The sequence below is a fragment of the Salmo salar genome, chromosome ssa23 (assembly GCF_905237065.1).
Source record: "Salmo salar chromosome ssa23, Ssal_v3.1, whole genome shotgun sequence".
NCBI lineage: Eukaryota > Metazoa > Chordata > Actinopteri > Salmoniformes > Salmonidae > Salmo > Salmo salar.
The window spans coordinates 31586184-31601255 of record NC_059464.1 but is presented as its reverse complement, the minus strand read 5'-3'; the positions used below and the strand labels follow the sequence as shown (position 1 = coordinate 31601255).

The 15072-nt window shown below is 47.3% G+C and overlaps 1 protein-coding gene across 6 annotated transcripts in view; it reads right to left on the bottom strand.

The window, feature by feature from the left end:
- The window catches only part of LOC106584409 (transducin-like enhancer protein 4), an 84655-nt gene that overhangs the window by 49885 nt on the left and 19698 nt on the right, over positions 1-15072 (bottom strand). For all 6 annotated transcript variants that reach the window (XM_045706348.1, XM_014169700.2, XM_045706346.1 and 3 more), the window contains exon 4: positions 6399-6443. In XM_045706348.1, the coding sequence (XP_045562304.1) occupies positions 6399-6443 (45 nt within the window). The remainder of the gene's footprint in view (positions 1-6398; positions 6444-15072) is intronic.

Sequence of the window (15072 nt, the reverse complement as noted above, 5' to 3'; positions counted from 1 at the left end):
TAAGAGATTTGCACACCTCGATTGTACAATATTTGCACATGATTATTTTTTTAATTCTTCAAGCTCTGTTAAGTTGGTTGTTGATTATCGCTAGACAACGTTCAATGTTGTCTTGGTAAGCAACTCCAGTGTGTATTTGGCCTGCTAGAAGGTGTGTCCCAGTGTCTGTTGGAATGCAGATAGAGTCAGGTTTTCCTCTAGGATTTGACTTGTGCTTAGCTCTATTCCATTTATTTTTATTTAAAAAAATAACTAGTCCTTCCTAGTGTAACCGATGTGAAATGGCTAGTTCGTTAGCGGTGGTGCGCGCTAATAGCATTTCAATCAGTGACGTCACTCGCTCTGAGACTTGAAGTAGGGTTTCCCCTTGCGTTGCAAGGGCCGCGGCTTTTGTGGCGCGATGGGTAACGATGCTTTGTGGGTGTCAGTTGTTGATGTGTGCAAGGGTCCCTGGTTCGAGCCCAGGTTGGGGCGAAGAGAGGGATGGAACCTACACTGTTACATTGGTGCCGTGACCCGGATCATTGGTTGCTGTGGAAAAGGAGGAGGTCAAAAGGGGGGTGAGTGTAACCAATGTGAAATGGCTAGTTCGTTAGCGGTGGTGTGCGCTAATAGCATTTCAATCAGTGACGTCACTCGCTCTGAGACTTGAAGTAGGGTTTCCCCTTGCGTCGCAAGGGCCGCGGCTTTTGTGGCACGATGGGTAATGATGCTCCGTGGGTGTCAGTTGTTGATGTGTGCAAGGGTCCCTGGTTCGAGCCCAGGTTGGGGCGAAGAGAGGGACGGAACCTACACTGTTACACTACCATACCCATAACATGACGCAGCCACCTCCATGCTTGAAAAGATGAAAAGGGGTACTCAGTGAGGTGTTGTGTTGGATTTGCCCCAAACATGATGCTTTGTATTCAGGACATAAAGTTAATTTCCTTGCCACATTTTTTTGCAGTTTTACTTTAGTGCCTTATTGCAAACAGGATGAATGTTTTAAAATATTTGTGACTCGTTTCTAGCTAGCTAACATTAAACCTAGTTGGTTAGCTTTAGCTACCTGCAGATTTATGCATGGTGGCTAGCTATGACAATCAGTATGGGTTGGGATTATTGCTGCGTTCAAAACAATCTCGGAACTTGGAAATCTCAGACTTCTGACTTCAGTGCTTTCAAGACAACTGGGAACTGAAAAGAAACAAGCTCCGACTGGGAAAAATCGTTTTGAACGGTCATCCAACTCGGAAATCCAACTCGGACCACTTTCTAGAGCCCTGACTTTCCGACATGAAGATCACTGACGACGTCATGATTTCACCTCGTATTTTTCAAAGTTCCCAGTTGAAAAACACTGTTAGGTTCATTGTTTAGCTAGCTAGCTACAAATCTAATCAAAATACTCCACTTTGCCAGATGATTACATGACTGACCCATCAGGTTAGCCAGGTGTGTCTGGGGTGATTTTGGTCATCTACTGTATTTCATGAACATGTGTTCATGTCTGGACAATAGTGACCCATCCACTTAGCTAGATGTGGCTGTGGTGTGGTTATAGCATTTCCTTCACATGACCCATCAAGTGTGTCTGGGTAAGAATCATCTAATAATTTATACAATTTAATTTATACAATATTTATACAATACAATATTTACATTCTATTTTGATATTGCTACTATGCACGTAACCATTTCACTGTACCGTTTAAACCTTTTGTATCCTGTGCATGTGACAAATAAACTGATTTTATTTGATAAATTGTGTGTTTACCAGAAACGGTAATGTGAAGAACAACATGACCTGCACCAAAGTCAGATTAGGATATAGGCCAAGGACTAGATAAAGTGTATTTATGCTACTACTTTCACCACTTTTAGTCTTGAAATCTTTGTATGTTGTTTACTACACTACTTTACCCCACTCTGTTTAGCACATGGCCCCACATGAATCCTTAAAGATGGGTGGGGCTAAGGCTTAAGAGGGTGTGAACAATGCTGAATGGGGTGTGAATACCTTCCAAAGGCACTGTATATCTACTGGCATTCTAGACCTGACTGGATATATAGAACTAGCCTTCTGTAGGCCGTTATCACTAACTATATCTACTGGCATTCTAGACCTGACTGGATATATAGAACTAACCTTCTGTAGGCCGTTATCACTAACTATATCTACTGAGCCTTCTAGACCTGACTGGATATATAGAACTAGCCTTCTGTAGGCCGTTATCACTAACTATATCTACTGGCATTCTAGACCTGACTGGATATATAGAACTAACCTTCTGTAGGCCGTTATCACTAACTATATCTACTGAGCCTTCTAGACCTGACTGGATATATACAGGATATTGTCGGGCAATATCCCTGAATACAGTATATAACATCACTGAATATAGTAAGTAACTAGCCTTCTTCAGAACTACAGTATATACTGTATATCACTGAATATTTAAATCCTTTTTTCTTGGACCTATATCTGTGAGCAAACTTACTGCAGGCTTCTTAGGACCGATATCACTAGAACTACAGGGGTGGTGTACATCTGTGGAGATAAAACTACTACTGCAGGCTTCTTAGGACCGATATCACTAGAACTACAGGGGTGGTGTACATCTGTGAAGATAAAACTACTACTGCAGGCTTCTTAGGACCGATATCACTAGAACTACAGGGGTGGTGTACATCTGTGAAGATAAAACTACTACTGCAGGCTTCTCAGGACCGATATCACTAGAACTACAGGGGTGGTGTACATCTGTGAAGATAAAACTACTACTGCAGGCTTCTTAGGACCGATATCACTAGAACTACAGGGGTGGTGTACATCTGTGAAGATAAAACTACTACTGCAGGCTTCTTAGGACTGATATCACTAGAACTACAGGGGTGGTGTACATCTGTGAAGATAAAACTACTACTGCAGGCTTCTTAGGACCGATATCACTAGAACTACAGGGGTGGTGTACATCTGTGAAGATAAAACTACTACTGCAGGCTTCTTAGGACCGATATCAGTGAATATAATGTACCACCATACCTCCTGTACACATATACCACCATATCCCTGAGCCTTCTGAGAACATATAGCATGGAATATATAACTAGCTGTCTGCAGACCTAAAACATCACACGTGATGATATGACTGTATTGCTGCCGACATATATATCACTACATATGTAACTCCATTATACTAAGCCCTCAGTGTTTCTACATATCAGTAGTGCTCCTCTCTCTCTCTTCCAGTGAGGCAGGAAGGTGTGTGTTGTGCTGCGCCTGCTGTTTTAAAGCCACCATGATGCCATGGCTGATCAGTGATCACCATCTCCACGGCAGGAAGGGAGGGAAGGGCAGACAGAACACACACACAGATGCTATCAGATCAGTTGGTATCAGTAGCCCTGTTGGCAGATGGCCCATTCCTTCCAAATCCTCCCCTATACACATCCCTCCCGGATCAGTAGAAGCTAAAGGGAATAGTGACTCCTGTAGACAGCGAGTGACTGCTTGATGGCTCAATTAATGGCAGCAGCACACCACGAGATGGCCCCGCACGTGATGAGGAGGAGAGTAATGGCACACGGCTGGGGCTGGGAAGAGAGGAACTAAGAGCAGATACTGTTAAATCTATTCATGATTCATTATTCCTTGCTTTGGCTCAAAGCTCCCCTTGTCATTTCTCAGTGCACTCTCGCTCATTTAAAAAAAAAAAATGTTTCACCCTCTCTCTGGCTCATCCTTTCTACAGCATCTCTCTCTGGCTCATCCTTTCTACAGCATCTCTCTCTGGCTCATCCTTTCTACAGCATCTCTCTCTGGCTCATCCTTTCTACAGCATCTCTCTCTGGCTCATCCTTTCTACAGCATCTCTCTCTGGCTCATCCTTTCTACAGTATCTCGCTCTGGCTCATCCTTTCTACAGCATCTCTCTCTGGCTCATCCTTTCTACAGTATCTCTCTCTGGCTCATCCTTTCTACAGCATCTCTCTCTGGCTCATCCTTTCTACAGTATCTCTCTCTGGCTCATCCTTTCTACAGCATCTCTCTCTGGCTCATCCTTTCTACAGTATCTCTCTCTGGCTCATCCTTTCTACAGCATCTCTCTCTGGCTCATCCTTTCTACAGTATCTCTCTCTGGCTCATCCTTTCTACAGCATCTCTCTCTGGCTCATCCTTTCTACAGCATCTCTCTCTGGCTCATCCTTTCTACAGAATCTCTCTCTGGCTCATCCTTTCCACAGCATCTCTCTCTGGCTCATCCTTTCTACAGCGTCTCTCTCTGGCTCATCCTTTCTACAGTATCTCTCTCTGGCTCATCCTTTCTACAGCATCTCTCTCTGGCTCATCCTTTCTACAGCATCTCTCTCTGGCTCATCCTTTCTACAGCATCTCTCTCTGGCTCATCCTTTCTACAGTATCTCTCTCTGGCTCATCCTTTCTACAGCATCTCTCTCTGGCTCATCCTTTCTACAGCATCTCTCTCTGGCTCATCCTTTCTACAGTATCTCTCTCTGGCTCATCCTTTCTACAGTATCGGTCTCTCTGGCTCATCCTTTTCATAGTATTGGTCTCTCTGGCTCATCCTTTCCACAGTATCGGTCTCTCTGGCTCATCCTTTCCACAGTATCGGTCTCTCTGGCTGATCCTTTCCACAGTATCGGTCTCTCTGGCTCATCCTTTCCACAGTATCGGTCTCTCTGGCTCATCCTTTCCACAGTATCGGTCTCTCTGGCTCATCCTTTCCACAGCATCTCTCTCTGGCTCATCCTTTCCACAGCATCGGTCTCTCTGGCTCATCCTTTCCACAGCATCTCTCTCTGGCTCATCCTTTCTACAGCATCTCTCTCTGGCTCATCCTTTCTACAGCATCTCTCTCTGGCTCATCCTATCTACAGTATCGGTCTCTCTGGCTCATCCTTTTCATAGTATTGGTCTCTCTGGCTCATCCTTTCCACAGTATCGGTCTCTCTGGCTCATCGTTTCCACAGTATCGGCCTCTCTGGCTCATCCTTTCTACAGCACCTCTCTCTGGCTCATCCTTTCTACAGCACCTCTCTCTGGCTCATCCTTTCTACAGCATCTCTCTCTGGCTCATCCTTTCTACAGCATCTCTCTCTGGCTCATCCTTTCTACAGCATCTCTCTCTGGCTCATCCTTTCTACAGCATCTCTCTCTGGCTCATCCTTTCTACAGCATCTCTCTCTGGCTCATCCTTTCTACAGCATCTCTCTCTGGCTCATCCTTTCTACAGCATCTCTCTCTGGCTCATCCTTTCTACAGCATCTCTCTCTGGCTCATCCTTTCTACAGCATCTCTCTCTGGCTCATCCTTTCTACAGCATCTCTCTCTGGCTCATCCTTTCCACAGTATCAGTCTCTCTGGCTCATCGTTTCCACAGTATCGGCCTCTCTGGCTCATCCTTTCTACAGCATCTCTCTCTGGCTCTTTTTTTACTATCCATTTGTCTTTCTCATATCACACTCTCTATTTAATTCCCCCCTCACCCTCTCTCTGTTCTCTCTCATCACCTGTCTCAGCCCTCCTTCTCCCTTCGCCTGTGTCCCCTGCCAGCAGCCTCACTCCCCCTCTCTCATTCCCTCCTTCCCCTCTCTTCCTCCCCTCCCTCCCCCCCTCCCTCCCCCTTTCTGGAGTAGCACAGGCAGATCTCTATTTACATCTCCTCTGTGGTGACAGTAGAGCTGACAGTGGAGCTTTACCCTGTCGGCCTGGCTACTGGCTAATGGCACATATTCACTATGGTTCTGGATCTGTTTGGTTCTGTGCCTAGCTCTGGGTCCAGCATGTGGAATGCTAAACACCACCGGACCTTTTCACTGCTGTCCGTGACGATGGAGTAGAATGAGCCTGTAAGTCACCTTGAATGAAGACGTCAGTCAAGTGGATAATGCGCCACAACACACACTCTGCAACAAGAAAGGGACATGGGGTGCCTGCCAGGACTCTGCTGATCATGACACACACACACACACACACACACACACACACACACACACACACACACACACACACACACACACACACACACACACACACACACACACACACACACACACACACACACACACACACACACACACACACACACACACACACACACACACACACACCCTACTGCGATGAACACACTCTTTCAGAGATGATGAGAAATACTACAGTTCATGAGTGTGAAACACACATGCACACACACTCGGTTTGAGGGTGTGTGTGTGTGTGTGTGTGTGTGTGTGTGTGTGTGTGTGTGTGAGAGAAAGAGAGAGACAGACAGTGGCTGGTGTCAGAGAGGGCTGAGAGGGATGGTGACTGTGGTGTCTGCCCTATACTGCTCCCTGTAAAGACCAGACACAGACAACACACACAGTAATACTGACAGACAGTACGTCTCTCTTACCTGCTTGTGCATCTCTATGTTCAGCCCATAGGACATCTCATAGTACTGTATGGAGAGAAATAACAACATTCAATAAGTATACAGAGGTAATACATTAAATATAATCAGGTGATCAATTCTGTGTGTGAGTGTGGGTCCGTTCATGTGTGCATGGTGGAAATGTGAATGTGTGTCTGTCGTTGTCAGTGTGTATGAGGCGGTGTTTGTCTGTCTCCGCGCCAGTGTGGGTGTGTGTACACAGTAATAACTTCCATCCGGGCTGGAGAGACAGCGGGGATCAGTCATTGTGACATAGCCAGTCCCAGTCTCAGCAGGCACATGAACAGCACTGAGAATGATGACCATCAAACCTGACTTCTCTCCCTCTCTCTCTCTCTCCCACCCCCCCTCCCTCTCTCCCCCCCTCTGAACCTCTCGCTGTCTCTGTCTTTCTGTCTCTTCTCGCCCTCTCAGAATCTCTGCATCTCACAGGGACTGTCTGTCTATATCTCTTTCTCTCGCTCTCCATCTCTTGATCTCTCTCTCTGGCATTTCTCTCTCGGTTTCTCTCTCTATCACACACACACGTACGATGCATGCACACACACATGCGCTCACACAGTTCACACAGTTCATACACACACACACACACACACACACACACACACACACACACACACACACACACACACACACACACACACACGGTCCTCTTAAACCTTCCTTCCTTTGTCCATCTCTGAATCCTCTCCTCTCTCCAACATCATAAAAGCCATGTTCTTTTGTGCCATCTCTCCTCATCATGTCCTCCCTCCCTCTACCGCTCCATCCATCCCCCATCTCTCTCTCTCTCTCCCCCTCGCACTCTAACCATTATTAGTCTCTCTTTCTCTCTCCATTCTTATTCATTCTCTCTCTCATATTAGATAAGTAGGTTCTGAGGACCAGTATGCTAATGTGGCCATGTACTGGACAACACAAGCCTCTTCACAGAGCAGTCTGTATGGAGGAATAAGGACGATGTAAAGGCTTTAGAATGCTCTACATACCATATTATAGACTGAAAGATAGTGTATAAGGCTCTATAGAGAACCAACATGGCTGGACCCATGTAGAGAGGTGAACAATGTGGGGATGGATTACTGAGTATACCAAACATTAAGAACACCTTCCTAATACTGAGTTGTGTCTGTCTGTGTGAGGATACTCCTCTGGCAAAGTCAACACTGATAGAGAGTCAGGCTAAATTAATTAAATGGCATGAAAGATCAAGATACTGTACAGCCACATATGATCCATACAACACACTGCACAGTGTACTACAAGGAATCTGCTCAGCTTAATCACACCAAAATACATCTGTCATGTCATGTCTTGCATATTCTCATTCATCTAATCTACCCTCATTCATTTGAATAATTCACATTCTTATAACTCTCCACACATACTATTCCAAGGATCATCATTCTCAGCCGTATAAAAGAACAACGCTAAAATCCCTATGCAGGCTTATGATCCCAGGTGATGAAGCTGAGCTAGCTAAGAGCCCCACACTACACAACAACACAACAACAGCAGGCAGCCACAGAGCTGTTATCAAGGCTGATCTACTACAGACAGACAGCAGAGCGAGGCAGCGTTGTTGTAGCGTTGTGCAGGTTTGCCTGTTCTGTTTCTTAATGGCTTCATCTTCCCCTAGCTGACTGCCTGACTGTCAGCCCCTCGTCCTACTCCCTCACCACCCACCATTATATAATCTCCCTCTCGTGTCAGTGCATTCTCATTGAGCGCTATGTGTATAATACCTGGTGTATGCGTGTGTGTGTCAGTCTGGAGCAGATTGTGCACGGCATGTGGCGGATGTGGCGAAGGCTAAGCCCGGCAGAGAAACAGTAAGCCAGCCTGCTGATGCTGACGTCACCTCCCCAACCACCACAACGAGGAGGGTGTGTGTGTGGTGTGTGTGTGTGTGTGTGTGTGTGTGTGTGTGTGTGTGTGTGTGTGTGTGTGTGTGTGTGTGTGTGTGTGTGTGTGTGTGTGTGTGTGTGTGTGTGTGTGTGTGTGTGTGTGTGTGTGTGTGAGAGAGAGAGTGATAAACAGAAAGAGAGGGTGAGACAGAGATGAGGGTGTATGTCGCCATATATAGGTTCGCCTGTGTGTGCATATGCATGTGTGTGTGTGTGTGTGTGCGTGCGTGCGAGCACACGTGCGCATTAACTTGATGGCGAGGATCGACCATGCAGCTGGGTGTGAGTGTGTTGGCCCTCACACTAGACCCTGCTAGGTCACTGTAGCGAGACGATGTCTGTCATTGGCTAGTGGTTGATGGCTGTCAGGGTGTGTCAACACAGAGGTGGGCCTGTACAGATACATCTCTGGGGCCCACTGCTGCTCAGAGATCCCCTGCCAGATAGCCTGGAGGTTCAAGACAACCAGTCAACGTGTGCTGCTGTGAGGAGGCCCGACAGGAGTCTTGGTCATGGAGAGGCTTTGTACCGGCAAGGGGAGACTTGTGCATGACTTGTGCATGAATCCACGTCAAGGGCTAGCCGGCAGCAGAGAGCTGTAACGAGAGTATGCAAGCACGTAGTAAGCGGGCATGCAACTAACCTCTACCTAGGCACTACTGCACTAGACAGTTGCCCGCTGCCCGCTGCCTTGTGGGTTAATCTGTTACGACAAAGGCTAGGGGGGCACACCCTGAGAGAAAAGCAGTGTGCTGGCGGCGCGCGGTAGGCGGACGCCGGCAGACTTGGTTTCCGGCAGCCTCCTGCAGCTGTAGAAGATACTGGTCATCCTGGGTTTCCCCCTTGCCACTGGAATTTCCCATTTCTACAGTGCTGTTGGGGATTGCGCACCCTCAGCGGCACTTTAAATAACTTCCTTTGAGCAGGTATCCACTTCTGACCTCGGTGAAGCCATCAACTGGAAACCGGACTAAAGTCTGGCGGTGTTGGGGTGTCTGGTGACGGCGTAGGAGTGGATGCATCGGGAGCCCTTCATCAAACCCCTGCACGCCAGCAGCACAGAACTATTATGGTCACTAGCAGTTGGGACTTGAGTGGCAGCTGCTCTCAGCAGACCTATTTAGGAGCCACATTGCTCACCCCAGCTGGGGAGAGGCCTTGAAAAGGTGGCCTAAAAATTCACTTCATCCTGGATAGGCTACCGCACCTATAGGGAGTTCCACTCAGCGGTCGAAAAATGCAAAAGAAATAATTCCCCTGAAACTGGCGACATGGAACATCAGAACTCTTGGACACTGACGATAACAGCGATAGACCCCATCGGAGAACAGCTTTGATTGCTACAGAACTAAGGCGCTACAACATTGACATTGCTGCCCTGAGTGAGACCAGGTTCCTGAATGAAGGTTCCCTGAAAGAGGAGGGAGAAAGTTACACCTTCTTCTGGAAAGGTTACCCTCCGGTTGGACAACATCAGCACGGTGTGGGACTGGCAATTAAGAACAGCCTACCACCCAGCCCTTCCGAAACACCTGTCGGCATAAGTGAAAGACTCATGTCTCTCGGTATCCCCCTAGCCAAGATGCATTATGCTACTCTTCTCAGTGCATACGCACCCAAGTTACCATCTGAAAATGAGGCAAAGGACTGCTTCTACAAGTCACACCGCATCCCCAGGAATGACAAGATATTTCTGCTGGATGACTTCAACGCTAGTTTGGGACAGAACAACAGGATATAGAGCGGAGCCATGGTGTTGGCCAGGTCAATGAGAACGGCATGAGACTACTAACTCTATGTGCCGAGCACAATCTTATTGTCACTAACACCTTGTTCCAGCAGAAGAACAAATATAAAACATCATAGCTGCACCCACGCTCCAAACATTGACACCTGATTGACTACGTCATAGTGAGACATGCTGACACTAATGACGTCCTGCTAACACCTGCCACGAGGGGTGCAGAATGCTGGACAGATCACCGTATGATACTGGCTAAACTCCAGGTGAGAATACATCCCCCCAACGCCAACAGAAGTCCAGTAAGAGGCGTCTGCACTGTATCTGGCTTGAGAAAGCTACAGTAATGGACGAGTTAAGTTGCTCTCTCGCTGAAAGGCTGAGGAAGACTGAGCCTCTTCTGAGAGCAGAGGACCCCATGGACCAGAAGTGGGCATCTATTAGCTGAGTGCTCTATCAGGCAGCGGCCCACTCCATTGGCTACAGAGCTAGGAAACATCATTGTAACACCATCACAACCTTACTGGACAATGGTATGCATAGCGCAAGGAAGTGCATCCAACCTTGCGTGCTCTGCAGAATGCATGGTGGATGAATAAGGAACAAGAAATCCAAATTTATGTAGACAAAAACAGCATGCACAATTTCTACAACTCAATTAAAGCTATCTATGGCCCTAGAAGTCGCTCCATCACCCCCATGAAAACAGCCGACGGTCTGACTCTCTTGAAGGACAAAAACCAGATCCTGATGAGGTGGGCTGACCACTTTGAAGCACTACTCGATCAGCATACCTACAGACCACTCCATCCTGGAAGAACTGCCTGTCCGTCCACCCATTCAAGACTTCAACCATTCGCCAACCTTCCAGGAGGTGTTATCAGCTATCCGTCCCTCAAGAACAACAAGACCCCTGGTGCTGACAACTACTTAACAAGGGAGGTTACTTCTGCACGGACCGGGAGATTGTCCCCCCAACAGTGGCGGGATGCAAACATTGTCACCATCTATAAGAACAAGGGTGACAAGTCCATCTGCGGCAACAGATGGGGGATATCGCTTCTGGCAGTGACCAGCAAGTTCGTGGCCAAGGTGATGCTACACATGCTGGTGAACAACATCACAGAGGAACTGCTGCCAGAGTCACAATGCGGCTTCAGAAAGAACAGGAGATGGTTGACATGATATTCACAGCACAGCAACTCCAGGAGAAGTGCCGTGAACAAGATCAGGACCTTTTCATGGCCTTTGTCCACCTCTCCAAGGCCTTCGACACTGTGAGCAGGGAACTACTATGGGGCATTCTACTCAAATTTGTCTGTCCAGACAAATGTGTCAACATCCTTTTCCAGTTCCATGATGGGATGATGGCTCAGGTGGCTATAGGAGGGCAGGAGTCAGTGCCCTTTGGAGTAAGCATCAGTGTGAGACACGGATGTGTGCTGGCACCGGTACTCTTTAACATCTTCCTCCTATGTGTCACTCAGCTTTTCCACAAAGTTGCGGTGGACTTCAGACTGGATGGAAACCTATTCAACATAAGGAGGCTCCAAGTAACCACCAAGGTTTTGACGTAGCGGGTTCTTGAGCTGCAGTATGCTGATGACTGTACTCTTGTGGCCAACACTCCAGAAGACCTTCAGTCCATCCTTGTAGCATCTATGAGGTTCTATAGCAGGATGGGACTGTCTATCAACACCAGCAAGACAGAGGTGGTCTGCCAATGGAGATCCAGCCCTCCACCCACCATGCCTGTCTTCACCATTGACCATAAATCACTGACAATAGTCCTGTCTTCCAAATACCTGGGCAGCATTCTCTCAGAGGACTCAAAATTCAAAATAGGATAAAGCAAGCATTTGCTGCCTTCGGGAAACTCAGACGCAGGGTCTTCCAAAACAGGGATCTCCACCTCCACACCAAAGTCGCCGTCTATCAAGCCGTCTGCATCACCACACTTCATTACAGCTGTGAAGACTGGGTCACTTACAGTCGCCACAACAAACAGCTCGAGCGATTCCACATAAGACGTCTGCAACACATTCTGGGAATCACCTGGTGCAACCGTGTGCCCTATACAGAAATACTTGCTAAGACCAACTGCAAGAGTATGGAGGCCATGGTCACCCAGCACCAACTGTGCTGGCTTAGGCATTTCATTAGAATGTCTCAGGAGCGCTCGCCACGGAAGATCCTGTATGGCCAGATACATCTTGGCCGGCGATCTGCAGGGGGCAGATGAAGCACTACAAGGACCAGCTAAAAACATTGCTGAAGCAATGCAACTTAAAATCCACAGACCTAGAGGATGCTGCTGTCGACCGTTCCACCTGGCGGCAGCTCTGCCAGAGCGGTGTACTGAGGTGGGAGGAGGAGAGGAGCACAAAGAGACGGCCAAAACAGCTCGGGAGACATACAACCATGCCTGCCCCGCCAACACAGACTGCATATGCCCCACCTGCAATACAGTTTGTGGATCTCAGATTGGACTCCACAGTCAAAGAATTCACTGTTAACTCAGAAGTGGAAGTCATCATCAGATACGATGGACTACCATAAGGAAGTCATTGGCTAACTAATCTCTAGTCATGTGATAGTCCTAAACCATCAACAACATCACCCCCACTCTGTCTTTCTATTCCTTTCTCTAACACTCACACACTCACATTCACACACAGTCATCTGAGCAACCAACGCATTAAGCAGTCAGTCATTCATTTCACTCAACCAGCTGCTCCTCTTTTCTTTCTCTCTCTCTCTCTCTCTCTCTCTCTCTCTCTCTCTCTCTCTCTCTCTCTCCTTCCATTCATTTCAGAGTGTTTGCGCTCTCGTTTGCCCTTCCTCCATTTCAGTGACTCATCGTGTTGAGTGAGTGTCAAAGTGTCTTTACAGCCAGCCTGTCTTTACTATTCTGTTAAATCTCCAGACTTAAGAAGATGCTCTGTGGAGTGCATCTAATCCAAGGTGATTTGGCTAAATGGTATGTGTGTGAGTGTGTGTGTGAGTGTGCGTGCGTGCACGTAGACTGCATTGTTTATCAGAATCCCTCAGGTGGTGCCTGTCTCTCCACTACTCTCTCTCCTCCCACACCGACAGATACCATCAGTGTATTAATACATTCATTAGCAAGCTTTACTCACATGTCCTTAAAACTGGTGAGGTCTGACTTTTAGCTCTGTAAACTCCACATAGAGAAATAACTAAAAGTAGATTTAGGATAGAAAGTCTTTACTTCTTGGTTCATCATCAGAGTTGGAGAAATATGACCAAATCCCAACCAAAATGGATTGACCTTGGAGTAGCCTTTCTCATAGGGCCTAGAGAATGAGGGGCATATTTTACCAGGTAAATTGACTGAGAACACATTCTCATTTACAGCAACGACCTGGGGAATAGTTACAGGGGAGAGGGGATGAATGAGGCAATTGTAAGCTGGGGATGATTATGGGGACTGTGATGGTATGAGGGCCAGATTGGGAATTTAGCCAGGACCTCAGGGTCTTACAATAAGTGCCGTGAGATCTTTAGTGACCAGAGAGAGTCAGGACACCTATTTAACATCCCATCTGAAAGACAGCACCCTACAGAAGGGATATTTTCTTAGACCAGAGGAAAGGGTGCCTCCTACTGGCCTTCCAACACTTCCAGCAGCATCTGGTCTCCCATCCAGGACCAACCCTGCTTAACTTCAGAAGCAAGCCAACAGTGGGATGCAGGGTGGTATTCTGCTGACAAATGTTGATAGAGCCACCAGCAGCCAATCTTTGTAAAGATGTGTGTTCTGCTGTGTTCCGACATGTTACCAGACAGTCGAGGCAGATTGAAGACTCTTAAAACACAATCCTCCTGGCCCCTTTTTTTCTCCCTAAATCCTCAGCTCGCACTATCATATGTCACAGAAACGGTTAGCTTACCAGGGTGCATTCCTTTTACAATTCTATCCTCATCCCTTCCCCTCTCCCCCTCTGCCCTGGTTCTCTCCTTCCTCCCCTCCCCTCTTCTGACACTCCATCTCTCTCTCCATCTCCCTCTCTCCATCTCTCTTTCGCAATCTGTGACTGTAATGTTCCTGAAGAGAGCACAGTTTGTCAGGCTGAATCAGACAGATAAGCTGGGGGTGGAGTAAGCGGCTGAGAGTAGTGCATTAATCCACCCCCCTCACAAACACTCCTCCCCCCTGCGGGGATGTATAGCACGCAAACACACATGAACACACAGGGTTATAGTGCATGTGACCACATGGATGGTCATTAAATGGGACCCCTGCAGACCCCCTCTATTTCAAACAGAAACACTACACACAAATACTAAACACACACACAAACACACTCATAAAACCCACAGAAATGACACAGACATATGCCAACCTCATCTGTCTCCCTGTCTCAGGCCTGACACACACACCTCTCATTCTCTGATTAGACAGTTGAAACAATGGGGTCTTATTTAGGCCCAGGGAGCCAAAAACGTGATTTTCCTGTGTTTTGAGGTTGGAATAATACTGTGAAATTGGGAAAATTATGATAATGCATTTTGAAAAGCCTGCCTGAATTTCAGCCTGTTTGGGTGGGATGTCCTAGCAAAATACTTGCTTGAGAAATTGCCCTTTGCTAAGAAGCTATTTTTGTTTCTTTTTATATATTTTTTTTACTTTTTACCCCTTTTTCTCCCCAATTGTTTGTGATATCTAAATTGGTAGTTACAGTCTTATTCCATCGCTGCAACTCGCGTACGGACTCGGGAGAAGCGAAGGTCGAGAGCCATGCGTCCTCCGAAACATGACCCTGTCAAGTCGCACTGCTTCTTGACACACTGCTCGCTTAACACGGACACCAGCTGCACCAATGTGTCGGAGGAAACACAGTACACCTGGCGACCGTGTCAGCGTGCATGGGCCCGGCCTGCCACAGGAGTCGCTAGAGTGCGATAAGGACATCCCGGCTGGCCAAACCCTCCCCTAACCCGGACAATGCTGGACCAAATGTGT